Source organism: Danio aesculapii, chromosome 17 (assembly GCF_903798145.1).
Source record: "Danio aesculapii chromosome 17, fDanAes4.1, whole genome shotgun sequence".
NCBI classification, from domain to species: domain Eukaryota; kingdom Metazoa; phylum Chordata; class Actinopteri; order Cypriniformes; family Danionidae; genus Danio; species Danio aesculapii.
This window is the reverse complement of record NC_079451.1, coordinates 43,160,052-43,181,945: the sequence shown is the minus strand read 5'-3', so window position 1 is coordinate 43,181,945 and position 21,894 is coordinate 43,160,052. Positions and strand designations below refer to the sequence as shown.

Sequence of the window (21,894 nt, the reverse complement as noted above, 5' to 3'; positions counted from 1 at the left end):
TGAATGAATGAATATATAATATTACATATTATTATTATTTTTTGAGGGGGAGTTTGAGGGGGGGCACAGTAGAGCTTTAAGTCTAACAAAGCCCCTGCTAAAGACATAATAAAATAAGAAAAATAAGGGACCAAAGATGATGACAGTGATTGTCACCGCAGGAATTATGATTGTGTCTCACTTTAAAATGAAACACGAGGAAACAATTCCTCATGAAAATGAATGTGAATATGAATTTTAGACTTCCTGCTCTGATTTAAGTATTTTATTAAGGCCCTAATTCACAAAAAAAGGATTTAAGACCCACAAAAACCGAGCAGTGGAGTTAGTTAGTACTCAACAACCTGTAACTATTTAGATTTTTCCTATCTTGTAGACTTGTTATACTATAGACCAGGGGTCTCAAACTGCCGGCCCACCCTTTTCCTCCCTCCGGCCCGCATCTGATGTCAAAAATATAACGAAATTCAGCCTGCCAAGACATATATTTTTGAACCACTATCATTGTTGTGCAGTTGCGTCTGGCCACTTGTGGTTTTAACCCCTCACCTAGTAGACAATTAAAGTACTGCATTCAGATTAGTTTTACTTTCATTTTCTCGATCGAGAGTAACACACATGCGTTTCAATTCTTTGGCTGATTTAAATGTTAAAGTATATGCACATAAGTGCCCAATTTTTTACTAAAGCTCTATTTTTGTAAATAATCAATGTTGTTTGATTGGTATCAGTTTTATACCACTTGTATTTTGTTGTACAAACACTTCTTGTACAGACGTTTGGCCAGCGGAGAAATTAAAATGGTCGTGCCCAACTGAGCCTGGTTTCTCTCAAGGTTTTTTTTCTTCACTTCCGCCTTTAGTGAAGTTTTTTTTCCCTCTCCGCTGTCGCCACTGGCTTGCATGGTTCGGGACTTGTAGCGCTGCGCATCGTTGGATTTGCTCTTCAGTATTTGGACTCTCAGTAGTGATTATAAAACCACACTGAACTGAGCTAACCTGAACTGAACTTAAACACTACAAACTGAACTACACTGTTCCAATTTACTATGACCTTTTATGTGAAGCTGCTTTGACACAATCTACATTGTATAAGCGCTATACAAATAAAGGTGAATTGAATTGAATTGAATTGAATTCTTCATGGCTTACATGTTATGCTGCTGGTGTAACAATTACGATAATTGTGCTAATATTCGATTGAAATGGTCTCATTTAATAGATTTTCCTCATATGCTTATTAAGATTTGCATAAAAACTATATACAAATGTTTAATCTATGTGCTGATTTGCATTATCACTGGCGACAGGTAATGCTTGAAATATAAACCTCATGTCTGTTGTCCAAAGATGCATCAATTTTGTCAAGTTTTCACTTTTTTCTAGTACTTGAATGTTAAAACGGCCCTCATGAATTGGCAGCCACTGAAATGCCCCCCCGCCAATTTGAGTTTGAGCCCCCTGCTATAGACCTATTAACCAATGGCAACACTGAAAAAAAAAAGATTAATTGGATTTACTAAATTCCTTTTAAGGTAAGCTGTTGCAAACTATAAACAAATAAATTTCAGTTGTACTTAACATAACTAAATGTGTTAACTAAATCCAGCCCATATAAAATGTTTGCAACCATTTAACTTGTATATTTTTTTAATCCGAGTGAATCATTTTTTTCAGCCTATATAGTCAGCTTTAACCAGCAAGAAGCAGGTTTTATCTGGATTTTACCACACTGGAACATTTTTTAAAACCAGCAGATGATTGCATCTATACATGCAGTTATTCTAAGTGTCTCGAAACTGTGACGATGCTTTGAAAATAACGTCGTAATTTCACTTCTCGCCGTTTCTCTAAACACCCAACGCATTTACTTCCTCTGCTGGGGGAAGTTTCGCTATTAGATCCAAAGGATGCACACAAAAAAAGCTCCAATTCACTTGGCCAGCCAAAAACCCTGCCTTGGCTTTGGCAGATCTGCATGTCTGCTCTCTCATTCATAAAAGGCTTGTCTTTACAATAATACCCCAGTGGACTGCAAGGACTTTTCCATAAAGCAATTTCACGGGTGTAAATTACTTACTTTTATATGACAGTGACACCCTCCACCCCTCCTGCTGGAAGTGAGGCCACGCTGGGTAAAGGGTATCTGAAAGGTAGCTGCTATTATGGAAGGGATCCAAGTGATTTAACAGAACTGAAGGACAGAGGGCCTGGCGCAGAGAGAGAGATAGAATGAGAAAAGAGCGGAAGTGGAGAGAGAGAGAGAGAGACAGAGAGAGTGAGAGACCATCCTGCAGGCTTGCCCGAGGCTCCAGGAGAAGGCAGGCAGATTAAAGAGGCCGTATTCCTTTTAAAGCCTCCAAAAGGCAGCCAACGACTCCTGCACCGGAAAATAAAAAGAGGGATTCAGAAAGAGAAAGAGAGTGGGGGAGGGAGGAAGAGAGAGAGAGAGAAAGGGGTGGCTTCATTACCACTAAATCAATAACTCAAGCAGCACCCTGATTGATTTAATGGCAGCGTAACTGAAAAGGGGTTAAAAAATAAGCCTCACCTGTACAGACGTGGTGCCGGGCCGAGCTGAGGGGACCTGCACATCAAATGCAATGCAGATTAGATCAGATTGTCAGGTTTAAAGGCAGGGGGGAACGTCCAGGAAACTAGTTGACAGTAGAGGGTTTAAAGGAATCGCTCAGCCTTGTGTGTGTTTACAGATTGGGGCATATATGTGTGACAGAATTTCAGAAATTAATACTTATTAGGGCTGCACGATATTGGGAAAATTTGACATAGCGATATTTTGTTTTGCTGCGATTTATATTGCGATATGTATATGTAGTGGAGGCCAGCTAGTGAAGAGCTGTGCAGATAAACCTCACTCATCTGACCTCTAAAGGTGCTCTAGCGACAGACACTAGAGGCCATGGTCTTTAGCCTCCTTGGTAGAGCAACTCACTCCCATGCGGAAAGTTGCCGGTTCTATCCCAGCTCAGTAAATGAACATTTAATAGTTTAAAGAAAAAAAGAGTCTGTCTATCTATCTATCTATCTATCTATCTATCTATCTATCTATCTATCTATCTATCTATCTATCTATCTATCTATCTATCTATCTATCTATCTATCTATCTATCTATCTATCTATCTATCTATCTATCTATCTATCTATCTATCTATCTATCTATCTATCTATCTATCTATCTATCTATCTATCTATCTATCTATCTATCTATCTATCCATTTGTCTATTTGTCTGTCTGTCTGTCTGTCTGTCTGTCTGTCTGTCTGTCTGTCTGTCTGTCTGTCTATCTCTCTATCTATCTATCTGTCAGATATAATTGTCACTATATAATTTGAAAAATATTTTATATTAAATCAATGAATCTTTATTAATATAGAACCTTACTACAACCAAAGGGCTGCCCAAAGTGCTTTACAACAATAAAACTAAATTGCACAATTAAAACACGTAGAGAAGTAGGAACATAATCAAAACAAGGATGTCAATAAAACATTAAAACAATTATGTTCATCTCTTCAATTAGGGGACAGTTCATCCAAAAATAATTATTTACTCACTATTACTGTTCCCGCAAGTGGTTCCAAACACAAAAGAAGATATTTTGAAAAATGTTGGAAACTGATAACCATTGACATCCGTAGTAGGAAAAAACAAAGGACAACATTTTTCAAAATATCTTCTTTTGTGTTGAACAGAAGAAAAAAAAACTCTAAACAGATTCGGAACAAGGGGAAAGTGAATGGTGACTGAATTTTTATTTTTCAGTAAACTATCCCTTTATGGTAGTATTTTGGGGTAACATTGGCCACCTCCAATCAATCAATCAAATCAGTCTGTCTGTCTGTCTGTCTGTCTGTCTGTCTGTCTGTCTGTCTGTCTGTCTGTCTAATTGTCACTATATAATTAGAAAAATATTTTATATTAAATCAATCAATCAGTCTTTATGACATTATTAAAACACGGTAGTAAGAACATAATCAAAACAAGCATGTCAATAAAACATTCATGTTCATCTCTTCAATTAAAGGGACAATGCATTAACTAATGAACCTTATTGTAAAGTGTTACAATATATATATATATATATATATATATATATATATATATATATATATAATATATATATATATATATATATATATATATATATATATATAATCACTATTACAGTATTTCTCAATTGCTTTGGCACATTTTTTGAAACAGTCTTAACATTCTCTAAACCATGAGTGCAAATCGCAAAACTGTTTGCTGAAACTTCAGAACTTTATAGCATGTAGTTACTCACCCAAAGCATTTCATCCATGCTTCAAAATTTAGTTATTGTGTCAGAAATTTGACCAAGGCCACCAAAACAGAAAGTGTGTTTATCATTGTGTGAGCCACACTGCTCAAAATTATTAGCTGTTTTTTCACCAAGACAGTCAATCATGGAAATTAAGGTTTAAAATCTGATAACTACTGAGAAATATACATAGAAAAAGATATATGAACATTTGTATTTATACAGTACTTTTATTATTGTACGAATGTATTACATGTAAAGTGCAATTTTGTTTGTCCAATTACTGTATTGTATATTTCATATTTCTTATGTTACCACAAATAAAGATTATGCAAATTGTATTGCAGCATATCAATTTAGCAGACATTACAAACAATGTCAATATCAGATATTTATGGTGTAAATGTGCTTATACAAACGCTTGATAATTGAATAGATGAATTTTGATTGTGATGGCTTACACGATGAAACATGATTGAGAAGTTATGAAGTGTTGGACAGTTCTTCAGTTTTGATCAACAAGCCATATGTAATTAGTTTTAGTCCAAACTGCTGAAAATTGTACTTAATGTTTGCACACACGTGCCAAAGTATTTGCAATTTGCTTAAATCAATAAGAAATGCCAATCTAATGTGAACAATAAGCTAAAAGATCTAAACCTCAAAGATCTAAATCTTGTTGTTTTGAAAATTAAGAAAAATTAAACCGAGAATTGAGCCAAAGCAATTGAGAAAAACTGTAACGTCCCCTCGAGTGGTTCCAAACACAAAAGAAGATATTTTAAAAAATGTTGGAAACTGATAACATTGACATCCATAGCAGGAAAAACAAAGGAAGTCAATGGTTACCCGTTTCCAACAATTTTCAAAGTATCTTATTTTGTGTTTGGAACCATTTGAGGAGGCATTAATAGTGAGTAAATGTTAATTTTGGATGTCTTGATTCAGTAATTTCACTTTTATGTTAAAGAATATGTTATTTTAACATTAAATAACATTAAACTTTTAACATTAAATAACTGAACAAAAACATTAGAGGCTGAGAAAAATGATCATTGTAAAAGAAAATGCCATACGGCACTTCATATATTTTGTGTTTTGTAAGTAAAGGTAAGTAAATGGTTATAGAATCTTTATTTTTGGGCAAACTATCCCTTTAAACTAATATTTTAAGGTGGTATCATAAGGTCTGTTGGTTCAAATGTGATATTTTTATTTTCTCTATACTGCTTTCCAACACGTTCACTTGGATACATTTCATAAACCCTTCCATAGACTCTCAATACAAGGTAAACGTACTCAAAGGTTACTCAAGGGCATGCCTACTGGCCCCAGCGAACAAGTCAGATAAACAACTTTCTGCTTTTTGTCTCAATGTTCTGGAGTTACGTCTTAGTTTTACATTTATTGGTACAGAAAGCAGTCTGTGAACTAAAGTCAATTATCAGAGCCTTTGGGACGGCTTCTTAAACAATGCTATTAGCCTGTAATGATTTTAATTACTAGACTTATTCTTATATAAATCATTCTTCTCAATGGACTCTTTTTTTATGGAAATGGCTATTTGTAGCTGTAATTAAACCCAGGATCGGAATTTACTACCGTGCTCGGATTGCGACTGTTTCTGTTTTGCAGGAAAAATGATTAATGCAAATTCCTATTATTTGAGATCGCCATTTAGCGCTTAATTTAGCCAAAATTATGGCAACTGCCACAGAGTCTTCACATGAGTAGCCTCAGACAAGGACACGATTACAGAGCACTTATCAAATAGTCACAGCGCCCTCTGCTGGGCCTTTGAGATGAATAATTTTGAATAGTGTGTAACAGTATCTCCTTCAAATAAATAAAATCATAGTTTTTAGCTTTACCTGGTCACAATTAATGACAAATATTAGCTGTTACTGGGGTTGTAGTTAAACATGTGTATATGTATTATTGTACAAACAGGTCCCTGCTTTTATTGCCGGGCTTATACTCAGAGAATCAAAGGGTACTAGTAATTATAGACCTCAGCTTGCTCTATGGCAAAAAATGTGTAGCTTTGAACCAAACACTACTCAATGGATAAGACGGATGTTGTCAAGCTTTCCATTAGAAAAGATAACTTAAAGTGCATGATTGAGTACACCCCATTTTGAAAATGAATATTTTCATCAATTTCTCAGTGAATATAGGCAATGTATTTTGGTGCATTTAAACAAAACAGATTTATTAAACAGATATATTTATTAAAGTAATATTTTAGTCACCAAACATATTTAGAAATTGAAGGATAATACAATTAAATTAAAGCAAAATATTGCAAATAAATTACAACCTACAAAATTTCAACAACATATGTTTCATTTTTTTGCTTCTCTTGATTTTTCCTCTTTTTAAAAATTTGTCTTTAATATTTTTCTATAACATGTCAATTTGGGTGTACTAGTTTTTGGACTGTTATCGTAGGTTATTTTGTTAGATACGCTGCAGATTTTGCTTCAGTACTGACTAATCTAATGTATATGCACAAATAGAATAGCTTTCTAATAAGAATATGAATTTAAAAGATAGATTTGTGAGGGGTGTACTTATATATGCTGAGCACTGCTAAAAGCCAAACAGCATGTATTTGAAAATATATGGAGTCCAGTTTCATCAGTTAGAAAGATGTGGATTTACAGAGGAAGAAGTGGATAATTTATTATTTTGTGGACCACGTAGTTCCTATCTGGTAGTTCCGTACTGATTAACTCTTGTTTGAAGTCACTTTTGAATACATTACACTGAAATGATTCACAGATGATTCCTTGGATTTACTAAGTCTTTTTAAGTCAGGTGGTTGTAAACAATTTACTTGGGCTGCATTTAAACAAACAAATTAAGTTTAACATTACTAAATTTAATTTGTTAGTTTAAATTCAACCCATATAAATTGTTTGCAACAACTTTGCAGACATCCTTATCACTTAACCTGAAAGAGGAATTTTTTTGTTATATACTTTAATTTTTAATTTTAGTAAATGCAGCAATTGTGTGCTTGTTAATAATTTTGTATGATTGTAAAAGTATTTTAATGGGTAAAAACTGAAAACAATAAAATAAAAACAGTGTGTCAAAAAAACAGGTCACATTTAAAGGTACACTCAGAAATAAAGGTACGAGAGGTGTCACTGGGGTGGTACCTTTTCCAAAGGTACACTTTTGTACCTAAAAGGTCCATATTAATACTTTATAAAGTCCATATTAATAATAATAATAATTTATAATAATAATAATAATGTCACACTTTATTTTGATGGTCGGTTTGTTGAATTTAAGTTACATTGCATCTACATGCAAACTAATTCTCATTAGATTATTAGTAGACTGTTAGGTTGGGGTTGGGGTTAGAGTCAGTGTAAGTTGACATGTACTTGCAAAGTTTCTTATAGTCAGTTAAATGTCTGTTGAAGGAGCAGTATCAACAGATAATAAGCAGAAAGTCTACTAATGCTCAAATAGACCATCAAAATAATGTGTGACCCATAATAATATTAATAATAAGGTCCATATTAATATTTACTCACCAGATATGTTTCAGAAACTCTCCAAAATGAGGGAAATCGTCCTGTGGTTCCGTTAGTATCCAGGTGGAGGAGGTGGCTTCGGGGATTCCCATAGCTATTTTAGGCGCTACTAATTAAAGGAAAATGTTAATTTTATTTTACAGATTTGTAATAATGCACAAAATGTTTACCGTGTTGAACATGTAAATGTTATGATTATATGCACTATGTATGCGTGAGCATATAGAAAAACATTCTTGAAAAGAAGTCAATAGCAATGCAGTTAGATGCACAAATGACCACAAATGTAAAATGCAAGCATTGAGGTAGTTTGACTCACCGGTTGATATTCTGAAACTGGAAAATGGCGTCTGGAAAATTCTTCAGTGACTGGGCTGCATGAATTCATAGATGTTGGAAATAACACCATCAAGTGTTGGATACATAACTCTATGATTTTGCACTGAATTAAATCAGCTTCTAATAAATTATTATACTCATTTATCAAAATCTAACTTTATAAAGTCAACACTTTACTCTGAAATGATTTAGCACCGAGAATTTAACTCTGATGAATTTGCTGTGCTACGTCTTAAAATAGTTAGGTACTAATATATACTTTTGAGGTACCAATATGGACCCTTTAAGTACAAAATGTATTCATTCATTCATTCATTTTCTTTTCGGCTTATTTTCTTTATTAATCTGGGGTCGCCACAGCAGAATGAACCACCAACTTACCCATACACACTCATTCACACACATACACTATAGACAATTTAGCTTACCCAATTCACCTGTACCACGTTTTTGGACTTGTGGGGGAAACCGGAGTTACGTCTTAGTTTTACATTTATTGGTACAGAAAGCAGTCTGTGAACTAAAGTCAATTATCAGAGCCTTTGGGACGGCTTCTTAAACAATGCTATTAGCCTGTAATGATTTTAATTACTAGACTTATTCTTATATAAATCATTCTTCTCAATGGACTCTTTTTTTATGGAAATGGCTATTTGTAGCTGTAATTAAACCCAGGATCGGAATTTACTACCGTGCTCGGATTGCGACTGTTTCTGTTTTGCAGGAAAAATGATTAATGCAAATTCCTATTATTTGAGATCGCCATTTAGCGCTTAATTTAGCCAAAATTATGGCAACTGCCACAGAGTCTTCACATGAGTAGCCTCAGACAAGGACACGATTACAGAGCACTTATCAAATAGTCACAGCGCCCTCTGCTGGGCCTTTAAGATGAATAATGTTGAATAGTGTGTAACAGTATCTCCTTCAAATAAATAAAATCATAGTTTTTAGCTTTACCTGGTCACAATTAATGACAAATATTAGCTGTTACTGTGGTTGTAGTTAAACATGAGTATATGTATTATTGTACAAACAGGTCCCTGCTTTTATTGCCAGGCTTATACTCAGAGAATCAAAGGGTACTAGTTATTATAGACCTCAGCTTGCTCTATGGCAAAAAATGTGTAGCTTTGCTTTGGACTAAACTGCAAAGACCAAACACTACTCAATGGATAAGATGGATGTTGTCAAGCTTTCCATTAGAAAAGATAACTTAAAGTGCATGATTGAGTACACCCCATTTTGAAAATGAATATTTTCATCAATTTCTCAGTGAATATAGGCAATGTATTTTGGTGCATTTAAACAAAACAGATTTAATAAACAGATATATTTATTAAAATCATATTTTAGTCACCAAACATATTTAGAAATTGAAGGATAATACAATTCAATTCACGCAAAATAATGCAAATAAATTACAACCTACAAAATTTCAATAACATATGTTCCATTTGTTTGCTTCTCTTGATTTTTCCTCTTTTTAAAAATTTGTCTTTAATATTTTTCTATAACATGTCAATTTGGGTGTACTAGTTTTTGGACTGTTATCGTAGGTTATTTTGTTAGATACGCTGCAGATTTTGCTTCAGTACTGACTAATCTAATGTATATGCACAAATAGAATAGCTTTCTAATAAGAATATGAATTTAAAAGATAGATTTGTGAGGGGTGTACTTATATATGCTGAGCACTGCTAAAAGCCAAACAGCATGTATTTGAAAATATATGGAGTCCAGTTTCATCAGTTAGAAAGATGTGGATTTACAGAGGAAGAAGTGGATAATTTATTATTTTGTGGACCACGTAGTTCCTATCTGGTAGTTCCGTACTGTTTAACTCTTGTTTGAAGTCACTTTTGAATACATTACACTGAAATGATTCAAAGATGATTCCTTGGATTTACTAAGTGTTTTTAAGTCAGGTGGTTGTAAACAATTTATTTGGGCTGCATTTAAACAAACAAAATAAGTTGAACATTACTAAATTTAATTTGTTAATTTAAATTCAACCCATATAAATAGTTTGCAACAACTTTGCAGACATCCTTATCACTTAACCTGAAAGAAGATTTTTTTTGTTATATACTTTAATTTTAGTAAATGCAGCAATTGTGTGCTTGATAATAATTTGGTATGATTGTAAAAGTATTTTAATGTGTAAAAACTGAAAACAAAATAAAATAAAAACAGTGTGTCAAAAAAACAACAGGTCACATTTAAAGGTACACTCAGAAATAAAGGTACGAGAGGTGTCACTGGGGTGATACCTTTTCCAAAGGTACACATTTGTACCTAAAAGGTCCATATATATACTTTATAAAGTCCATATTAATAATAATAATAATTTATAATAATAATAATGTCACACTGTATTTTGATGGTCGGTTTGTTGAATTTAAGTTACATTGCATCTACATGCCAACTAATTCTCATTAGATTATAAGTAGACTGTTAGGTTGGGGTTAGAGTCAATGTAAGTTGACATGTACTTGCAAAGTTTCTTATAGTCAGTTAAATGTCTGTTGAAGGAGCAGTATCAACAGATAATAAGCAGAAAGTCTACTAATGCTCAAATAGACCATCAAAATAAAGTGTGACCCATAATAATATTAATAATAAGGTCAATATTAATATTTACTCACCAGATATGTTTCAGAAACTCTCCAAAATGAGGGAAATTGTCCTGTGGTACCGTTAGTATCCAGGTGGAGGAGGTGGCTTCGGGGATTCCCATAGCTATTTTAGGCGCTACTAATTAAAGGAAAATGTTAATTTTATTTTACAGATTTGTAATAATGCACAAAATGTTTACCGTGTTGAACATGTAAATGTTATGATTATATGCACTATGTATGCGTGAGCATATAGAAAAACATTCTTGAAAAGAAGTCAATAGCAATGCAGTTAGATGCACAAACGACCACGAATGTAAAATGCAAACATTGAGGTAGTTTGACTCACCGGTTGATATTCTGAAACTCAGATGGAAAATGGCGTCTGGAAAATTCTTCAGTGACTGGGCTGCATGAATTCACGGATGTTGGAAATAACACCACCAAGTGTTGGATACATAACTCCATGAGTTTGCACTGAATTAAATCAGCCTCTAATAAATTATTATACTCATTTATCAAAATCTAACTTTATAAAGTCACTTTACACTGACTTATACTTTATTCTGAAATTATTCCACAACGAGAATTTAACTCTGAGGAATTTGCTGTGTACATATTAGTACCTAAAAAGTGCAAAAGTCTACCTCTTAAAATGGTTAGGTACTAATGTATACTTTTGAGGTACCAATATGGACCCTTTAAGTACAAAATGTATTCATTTATTCATTTTCTTTTCGGCTTAGTTTCTTTATTAATCTGGGGTCGCCACAGCAGAATGAACCACCAACTTACCCATACACACTCATTCACACACATACACTATAGACAATTTAGCTTACCCAATTCACCTGTACCACGTTTTTGGACTTGTGGGGGAAACCGGAGCACCCAGAGGAAACCCATGCAAACACAGGGAGAACATGCAAACTCCACACAGATATGCCAACTGACTCAGCCAGGGCTCAAACCAGCGACCTTCTTGCTGTGAGGCGAATGTGCTACCCACTGCGCCACCGTGCTGCCAGTACCAAATTTAAGTATATGTAATTGTAAAATGTTTCATTAATCAAAGTCTTGATTGCTCTTCTGTTTTTTCTCTTTTTCTTCCATTCTCTCCTCTTTCTATAGTGCTGAATAAAGGTCAGTCTGTGACAAAGTATTACCGCTGGATTCAGAAGAACGGAGGTTATATCTGGATCCAGTCCAGCGCCACTATTGCAATCAACGCCAAGAACGCCAACGAAAAAAACATCATCTGGGTCAACTATGTGCTCAGGTATACTTGATGGAAATGCCGTATCTTAAGACTTTGATTCGTTCAGTCCCACAGTGTAACCAAGATGAAGGTATTTCCCGCTTGTGAGACTTAGTAATAGTCTGTTCCGCAAGATGACGAAGGCCAAACACGGCAATCTTCTCAAACTGCGGTGTGATTTTGGGTCTGCGTGTACGGGCGTAGAGATCATTAGAATGCTCTGTGGTTTGAGCCGCAGTGAATCAATCAGGATGTCTGGAACGTTATAGAGAAGAGAGCGAAGGATGTTTTACACGTCTGTGAGTGATTCTCAGCTGGCAAAGTGAATGACTTGTATCTTCTAAACGTGTCTTTTTTTGTGCTTTCTTTTTTTTAATGGGCAGTAATCCCGAGTACAAAGATACACCCATGGATATTGCACAGCTGCCTAACCTGCCAGAGAAAGCATCAGAGTCCTCGGAAACATCTGATTCTGAGTCTGACTCCAAGGAGAACTCTGGTAAAGTACCACTAATCATCCAGTTTCATTGCAAATGTGATACTGTATACCATGAAATAGTACAGAATTAAAAGAAAGGCTATTCTCCATTAGTAAAACCAGTTTATGTGGCATCATAGTTGTTGTGTCTGTTCATGGGTACCAGGCAGTGTTGGGTAAGTTACTTCAAAAAAATAATTATAAACTAATAATATAATTAAAATCGTATTTAAATGACTTTTTAATTACTGTGTATGAAAAGTAACTCAATTACTCAATAAGTAACTTAATTACTTTACTCGATACTATATAAAATCCCTATAAATCTACACAGCAGGCACACAACATCATAAGACGTTAATATTAGGTTAGATTTAGGTCATGATGTCAGGTGACCAAAATGAACTTAGTATAAATTAGCATGTTGCTAGTAGGTTTATAGTATGAATTAGCATGTTGCTAGTATGTTACTATGTTTTTTATGTGGATTAGTATATTATTAGTATGGATTAGTATGCGGTTAGTACAGTATGTTTCTAGTATGGATTAATATGTTTTAGTATGGATCGGTATATTGTTACTATGTTTCTATTATGATTGGTATATTGTTAGTATGGATTAGTATGTCGTTAGCATGTTTTTAGTATGGATTAATACATTTCTAGTTGGGATCTGTATATTGTTACTATGTTTCTAGTATGATTAGTATATTATTAGTATGGATTAGTATGCTGTTAGTACAGTATGTTTCTAGTATGGATTAATATGTTTTAGTATGGATCGGTATATTGTTACTATGTTTCTATTATGATTGGTATATTGTTAGTATGGATTAGTATGTCGTTAGCATGTTTCTAGTATGGATTAATATGTTTTTAGTATGGATCGGTATATTGTTACTATGTTTCTAGTATGATTAGAATATAATTAGTATGGATTAGTATGCTGTTAGTACAGTATGTTTCTATTATGGATTAATATGTTTTTAGTATGGATCGGTATATTGTTACTATGTTTCTAGTATGATTAGTATATTATTAGTATGGATTAGTATGCTGTTAGTACAGTATGTTTCTAGTATGGATTAATATGTTTTAGTATGCATCGGTATATTGTTACTATATTTCTATTATGATTGGTATATTGTTAGTATGGATTAGTATGTCGTTAGCATGTTTCTAGTATGGATTAATATATTTCTAGTTGGGATCTGTATATTGTTACTATGTTTCTAGTATGTTTAGTATATTATTAGTATGGATTAATATGCTGTTAGTACAGTACGTTTCTAGTATGGATTAATATGTTTTTAGTATGGATCGGTATATTGTTATTATGTTTCTAGTATTATTAGTATGGATTAGTATGCCATTAGCATGTTTCTAGTATAGATTAATATATTTCTAGTAGGGATCGGTATATTGTTACTATGTTTTTAGTATGATTAGTATATTGTTAGTATGGATTAGTATGTCGTTAGTATATTTCTAGTATGGATTGTTAGTAAGAATTGGGATGTTGTTAGTATGTCCAATGTAAAGTCAATAGCAGTTTTTTACAATAGAAGTCTATGGGACAGTTGCTACCGTGCTGTAAGTAGTTGCTAGGGTGTGGCTAGTAAGCTGAAAGGTCATCAGTCATTGGCAGATTGGTAATCTGAGTTAAATGAGCCCAGCTAGAAGTACCCTGTGAGGGAAATCAGAACACCCAGAGGAAACCCACGCCAACATGGGGAGAACATGCAAACTCCTCACAGAAATGCCAACTAACCCAGCCGGGACTCGAACCAGCAACCTTCTTGCTGTGAGGTGACAGTGCTAACCACTGAGCACTGGCCCCAACTGTAATTAAATTGCATACAAATGAAAATTAATCCCTTTACTTTTTTAGTGAAATGTAATCTAATTACAGTAACTAGTTACTTTGTAACTACACCCAACACTGGTACCTGGTGAAAGCAGATTCAACATTTTGGGCGGGTAATAATCTAGTACCACTGTACACACACACACACACAGTTTTCTTTTAACCAAATGCAGATATCTCATCTGAGGGTTCTTACTGTGTAAAACATCTTAATTCCAATAATTACTGGAAATTATGTAGGACAAGGAAATGTGGTGCTTTCGGTATGTCCCTAAAACTAGTGTAAATAGTCAATTAAAACTCCACAGCCAGTTGGAGATATTAATTATACATTCCAAAAGAAGATGAAGTGAGATTCCAGAGATGGTGGAGGCTGTGAGTGAACAAGGCCGGTTGACAGTCTGGGGAAAGTGCCAACATATTGGCCCCTGGGCATCTCTGCCTGCCGAGCCTTTTGCCAGCCTTCATCACAAAGGTTACAGACAGTGCCAGCTGCAGCTGGACCAAACCATGCCCTCTTCTCCTCTCACACTCCCTACCTATCTCTAAACCCCTCCTTCCCCTTCTGTCTTTCTCTGTCTCTTTATCTCTGTGTGTTTCTTTTCCAATGCAGACATGTTTTACCTAAGGCCAATATTCCCGAATTCCTGTGAGATGCACATGTTTGACAGTTCATGTTCACCTACTGTCACTTACAGTATAAGCCTGTGCTTTAAAAACAAAGCATTTCTGATAGATAGATTGAGCTTGTGTTGTTCATAAGCACTCATCTATTAAGGTCACCTTTTCTTAACAGAATTGGTGTCATTCATGTCAAAACTAACAATACATCACATCATATAGAAGTGGCTGATGCTTTTTCTAAAAATAGAATATCATGGAATAGTTTATGTCCCCCATGTAATTGTGTCCTAATCTTAAAAAGTCTAATAAATCCAATTGGAGCTCTTCCAAAATGTCTAAAATGTCTCCTGATAGTGTTTAGTGAACTATGATTCTTGTGCAAGGATTCTTACTTTGCCTTATGATGTATGTGGAGCCTTGTCCTCTAAACCTTGTTACTTTTTCCCAGAAGACAATGAAAACTCCAAGTCAGATGGGAAGGGGAATCAGTCTTCCGAGAACAGTGAAGATCCAGAGGCAGACAGTAAGAAACAGACGGGCCGGCCGCCAGAGCAAGAGATGAGACGACAGGAGGAAGGGGACAGTTCCAGCAATCCCGAAAGTCAGGACAGCGATGACAGTCTGGAACCTTCCGACTGTGAAACCGACCACAAGGAGGGTCGTCTGGGGGGTTTACACATAAAGGTGGAGCATTATGGTGACGGCGAGATGGAAGGTCTGCAGGACTCGTCCTCTTCTTGCTCCTCTGAAGACGAAGAAGAGGACGATGTGGAAGATATTGTGAAGGACTGCAACAGTGGAGGAGAGCTGAGTGGGCCAGCGATGAGTAAACACCAGAAGAGAAAGAAGAGGAGAAAAAAGCAGAAGTGGGATGGTAGCCGCCAGCGACTCCGTCTGTCTCCCTCAGCTGCTGCCACCCCCAGCCCTGGCAGCCTAGACCCCACCCTGGGAGACCAGCCGCCTCTCCTGCTTCCACCCTCCCCGACAAGTTCCTCCGTGCTGAAGATCAAGACTGAGATGTCGGAACCTATAAACTTCGACAATGACAGCAGCATCTGGAACTACCCACCCAACCGAGAGATCTCCCGCAATGAGTCCCCCTACAGCATGACAAAACCCCACGACACCTTCCCATCCCCCCCGCCAGCCGGCCTGCAGGTGTCCATTCCCGATTCCGTCCTCACTCCACCTGGTGCCGAGGGTGGAGGAGGCAGCAGAAAGCCAAACTTCAATGGCAACAGTAGCAGCGGCAACAATAACAGTGCAGCCACCTCCGTGTCCACTGCAACTCCGGGCAGCTTGGTTCCTCCTTCCAGTTCCACCACTGCTGACCCACTTTCCCCACCTCTCTCAGCCTCACCGCGGGACAAGCAGCAGGGTACGCCAACCTCCTCCGGTTCCCTGCTCTACACTAGTGATCTGGAAGCCTTGCAGAGGCTACAAGCGGGGAACGTGGTGCTTCCATTGGTGCATAGAGTCACAGGTACGCTTGCCGCCGCCACCAGCACAGCTTCCCCGCGAGTCTACACCACTGGAACCATCCGATACGCCCCGGCAGACGTCAGCCTGGCCATGCAGGGCAACCTCCTGCCAAACGCCCACACCGCTGTGAACTTTGTGGATGGACCTGGCTTTGGCATAGACCCCAAGACACCCATGGAGATGCTCTATCATCACGTGCACCGGCTCAACATGTCCACCCCCTTTGGGGGTGCAGTTAGCGGAGCCGGGCTCACGCAGATGCCAGCTGCTAATGTCTTCACCACAGCAGAGGGACTGTTTTCCACGCTTCCGTTTCCCGTCTACAGCAACGGCATCCACAACACACAGACTCTGGAGCGCAAGGAGGATTGAAGCAAAACATCGAGACCATATTACTGTGTTCAACTGTGTTTAAAAGACTCTTCTGAGGCAAAAGACTGTGTATCAAAGTTGGGGAAAAGTGAGATGTTCTAGCACTTTGAATTTTGAGCAATTGAGAGCTTGTGTAATTGACATGAATGGTTCCTCTTCCTGTGTCTTTCTATCTTTCTATCTCTTTCTCTTTCTTCGTCCTCGCCTCCTCACACAAGTTCTTGATGACGGTTTCTCTAAAAAGACTAAACAGACTCATCTCTATTGTAAAGAGTTCCTTCTGAGCCACAGGGAATTCATAGCACTGTAGCGTGTTTTCTCTGCGGTGAGCTATTTGGCCAGAGTATGTAACATCCTCGTTAGGATATCTTAAAGGTATTGAAAGAAGAAAACTGACAAGAAAGGAAACTGTTCATATTTCTAACAGTATCTCGATGTAATCGAGATCCATGCTGACAAAAGGATGTTACCCTACTTGATGTAGTTCAAAAGGTTTTAAGGTTCTTTCTAAAGGGGGAATAGTATTTTAGAAATAACGCTTTTTCTTGGTTTTTTATAGCTCAACTTGCAAATCATGCATTTTAAAAAAGCAATTTTAGCCGGGTATTGACCTGTGAATAGAATGTTACTACAAAATCCCAGGACATGGAACAGGTCAGTGTGAGATTTTTCCAGTTCCATCTTCTGTTTGCAGATCCATGGTGCTATCATTGAGTTACCCTCACTCAGCTGGCTGATGTAGGTACTGTTCCGGAACTCCAGAAACAAAATGGCGGCTTCAGAGCTTTTCTACAGAAAAGTCAAACCTCTAACAGACTTGATTTGTTCTCATTTTTATTAGTATTACGTTGACGGTGAGCATTTAAACTCAATTTGATTGAGTCCGGAAAGGGATACCGAAAAGTTGATTGTTTCTTTCTTTTATGTATTCTCTCAGTGCAACTGAGACTAATTTTGCATCGCAAACTTGAAGATGAATGTTGAACTCCACCAGGCTTTGGTCAGAGCTACTCTCAATCGTTTCAGAGATTTTACTATTCATTTTTTGGGCTTAATCGTTTACACTCCCTCTTTAGCTTAAAAGCCTGGTGTCCTTTCCGAAAATCAGCTCCCCTTCATCCCTTACCCCTTAACTCTCTCTGAAAAATCACATATCAAACGGAGATTGTAATAAGGACATGCATTTTCAATCAGAAATGTGTTTTGAAGATCCACATTCCTAATTTTTATCCACTGTTGCCAAAAAAAAAAACTTTGCTCTCACAGTTTGGTGTTAAAACACTGTGATTTGATGTTTTAAAAGAAAAAAAAACCTAAGTAATAATAAAACGGAAGAATACTGTCACTTCATCCTTTGACAGCCGTCCATCAAGTCATCTATTACGCAGCGTGATAACCGTAAACTTGTACAATGTGTAAGTGTCATTGGCTGTCAGTCTCCATAGCAACTTAAGTGTGTGTTACTATATGCAGTATATACTGAGCTAATGTAGCTGTTTTGTCCTTTGTCCTCTCTGTGCTAGTCCGGGTTTGTGTTGGGGAAACTTCCGGCTTCTCCTTCCGGCCCCCTTGCAGTCTTAGTGAACCAGTGGAGGTTAGTGGATTTTGTGTGGTGGCCTTCCAAATGTAGTGTCACCTTTTTTGCTGCTTCCTTTTTGTACGTATTACTTTTTTCTGTTTCCGCTATTGCTTTGCTGTCGTGTAGTCTACAGACCTCTCTTTCTCTGTCTTCTCAGAGATAAAAGACTCTAAACTAGCTCAAAGGTTTAAGGAGCCATTTTTTTGCCACTGAGGAATTCTGGGATTGCAGTTTCCAGCTCATGAAGCGTGATGAGGAATATATATATATATATAAAAATATATATATATATTAAAAAATAAACCGAAGTAGCATTTAGCCGAGACTGGAACCTTAAAAGCCTCAGATGTGAAACATTCCCAGAGTCCCTTGTGCTTCTCTTGTGCATTGGGTGTATTTCATTGGTTTCCACCAAACCTGTTGACTTCAAGGACCCTGCAACTCACAGGAAATAATAATAATAATAATAATAATAAAAAGATGACGGTAGTATTTCAGGACAATAAACAATTTTAAAGATTTCTAAAGAGATGACAAAATATTTCGCACTATAAAATCTATTTTTATAGGTGTTTTGGAAATGCATGTTTACTAAGTTGATCGTTCGGTTTACTTGATTTTGTGTTCGGTCCAGCGGCTTTGTCGATGTTTAGTGTTTTTTAGTCTGTCCAGCAAAGGGAAAGGGGGGGGCGGCCTTCGTCTTTTTACGTAAATCAGGCTTTCCCCTCCCCCGACATCAGGAAACTTGTGTCTGTGGTTTCTGTGAAGACGTGTTGTTACTCAAACCCAGGTCATGATATCAATGTGCTTTTAAAAACGATGGGAACGGTTGCAGGTGCGTCGCTGCTCCAGGTTAACAGGATCCTAGATTTTAGCATTTTGTACATAGAGCAGAGGGTTTGGGGGGAAGCTCCAAAATAAAAAATAAAAAAAACAGACACTGTGGACCAGGAAATACACCCATATGTTACTAACAGAACAGCCGGGCGAGCTGTCTCAATGTATCTGTGTTGTGTCAAAATGATTGCTGGTGATTTAATCTTAAACTAATCTCAGCTGCTGTCAGATAAATAGTGTTTAAAATTACAATATGAGAAATCACTTCATTACCTGTGAAGACTGTGTCTGTGTTTTTAACTATTTCTTGTACAATTATACAGATTCTTTTATGAGGAACTTGGTGCCAAGTAGAAGAATACGGGCGAACGGGGATTCTCTTAGTATCAGTGTTAACAGTGTTATAAAATTCTAAGTACGAACAAATTAAAGTATTAAAAAAGAGACAAACTATGGTACATTTTGATTTCGTTTTTTTGTTTTGTTCTCCCAGACGAGAAAAAAAAGACAAAAAACAACTAACTGAAGCTAACTTTGAGTGCCTGGCTTATTTTCCTTTGTTCATTTATTTACCATGAATAATGCTGCAATTCAAAAATGTACATACTTCATTTTACAACAGGGTTATTTTATACTTTTGTAGGTTTTCATCAGTTAAAGCGACATGTCATACATGGTTGTCTTTCTGTAACACGGTTTTTTTACCATCTTACAGGTGCCATATTCATAATAAACTTTTCTTGGATTTGTTACTATCTGGCATCATTTATTTTACATTCTCCTCATCATAAGTGAATGCCGAACATCAGTGCTTATTCTTTGCGTTCTTTCTTTTGTGTTCGTTCCTCTTTCCCTCCTATGTTTGTGTCCCGGTCTTTATATGATCTGTAATCAAAGCCTTTTTTAGTTACGTACAGGTTTCAGGTAAGGGAAGAGCTAAATATTCCCATGTAGCCCTGCTGACTTTTGCTTCCACATACAATAAATGGCAATCCAGTGCACTTGTACCAAGGCCTTTGTTTTTCTGACATGTTTTGGCGGTGGCTGAGTGAATCTCCTTTACCTTGGGTAGATTCTCACGGGTATTTCTGATATGTTTGTTTGTTTGTTTGTTTGTTTTTCCACCTCGCGGTATCTTCACCAGGTTTTCAATTAGCAGGAATATTTCAATCTGTGTCTTCTATTATACTGATCTCACTGTAACTTCCTACGGCAAAGCTAAATAAAAGGGGAAAAATGCTTCCTTTTAAAAGTGTTTTACTTTAGATGTTTTATTTCTTGATCTGTGACAAGAAAGGGTGATTTTATTGATCAGAGGTTGGTTAAGTAGCATTTCAGATCTTTGGTGCATTAATCCATTGGGAGTTAATCAGTCGGTGTGAATGCTCAGGATGACCAGCAATGGGGTATATGCACAGCTAGTGTTTTTCAGCCACTGATAAACTTCCGATGAAAGCTTAATGTGACTATTGTCAATTTCATAAGCTTCCTTTTACAGCATCGATGTTGTAATGTAATTACAATACATTCAGTTAAATAGACTTAAGCATTCATTTAGTTGTTCAAGCTTAAAACGAGATTAAAAAAATGTGTAACCGATAGCGCCATTAGGATCAGCAGGCAAGCGCAGACTCGAATGTATTGAAGTAAAAACTCTCATATTTTAAAGACATGGTAGGGGAAAATGGAATTTAATGCTGTGCTTCTTGTCCGGTCTGAGGCCCACTTCATATTGTATATCTATCAGGCAGTGAAGATCACTGATTTTTAAAGAAATCAGACATTAAAGGGCCTCTCTTTCAGTTCAAGTCTACCTCAGAATATTTTCCAACAATAATTCATGATGGGCGTGGAGCTCTGTGAGCAGAAGGAGGAGTGGGCGTGGCTGGCAGAGCAGGGGAGAAAAAGGGGAGCGAACAACTGTTGTCATTTGGCTCACAAAATGAGACAAACCCTGAGGAGACCCATTATTTTATAGTTCACAAAGTTAAAATGCTAAGATATAAACAGTAATTTAATGCTCTGCTACATGTTATACGTAATTTAGTATACACATAACCACAATTTGTTATATTATTATAAAGATAACCAAATGAGGAGGACTTCTCTCCTCCTCAATCCCCGGGTTTGAATGCAGACACTGTGGATAGCAGTGCAGCAGGTCTCTTGCCCTGTCTATTTCAACCATTAACCCTGCCGGTAATCCGGAGGATTTTAAACATAGGCGAACACAGCAGCACAGATATAGACGATGTGTCTGAATGGTAACAAACTCAACTGATAAAAAACAAAGTCAGCCATTCTCCAATTCTCGCACAGCTCTCTCAAAAAAAATGCTTGCTGCAAACCAACAGCTTTGCTGTATCGGCCCTGACAGCATCGTGGGGAAAAACATGCAACAAACCCCATGGATCATAGAAACAAACACATAATGTTACGACCCGTCATGAATGGCTAAATACTGCTTGCCATACAAGGACACGGTCTCACCCAGTCATTGCGTCTCACAGCTTGGCAGGTCTGCCTTGCCTTCGAAACAACTGGATATTTTTGACCTGTTGATATTTCATCGCCCTGTGATGAAATT

General features: G+C 36.7%; 1 protein-coding gene across 3 annotated transcripts in view; it reads left to right on the top strand.

Annotated features, from left to right (window-relative positions):
- The window catches only part of LOC130244215 (neuronal PAS domain-containing protein 3), a 620,066-nt gene extending 599,520 nt beyond the window's left edge, over nt 1–20,546 (top strand). For 2 of the 3 annotated variants that reach the window (XM_056476531.1, XM_056476533.1), the window contains exons 10-12: nt 11,943–12,090; nt 12,453–12,568; nt 15,486–20,546. In XM_056476531.1, the coding sequence (XP_056332506.1) occupies nt 11,943–12,090; nt 12,453–12,568; nt 15,486–16,891 (1,670 nt within the window). In that variant the 3' untranslated portion in view covers nt 16,892–20,546. The remainder of the gene's footprint in view (nt 1–11,942; nt 12,091–12,452; nt 12,569–15,485) is intronic. The other variant, XM_056476532.1, reaches the window with a different exon arrangement.
- Nucleotides 20,547–21,894: the final 1,348 nt, after the last annotated feature.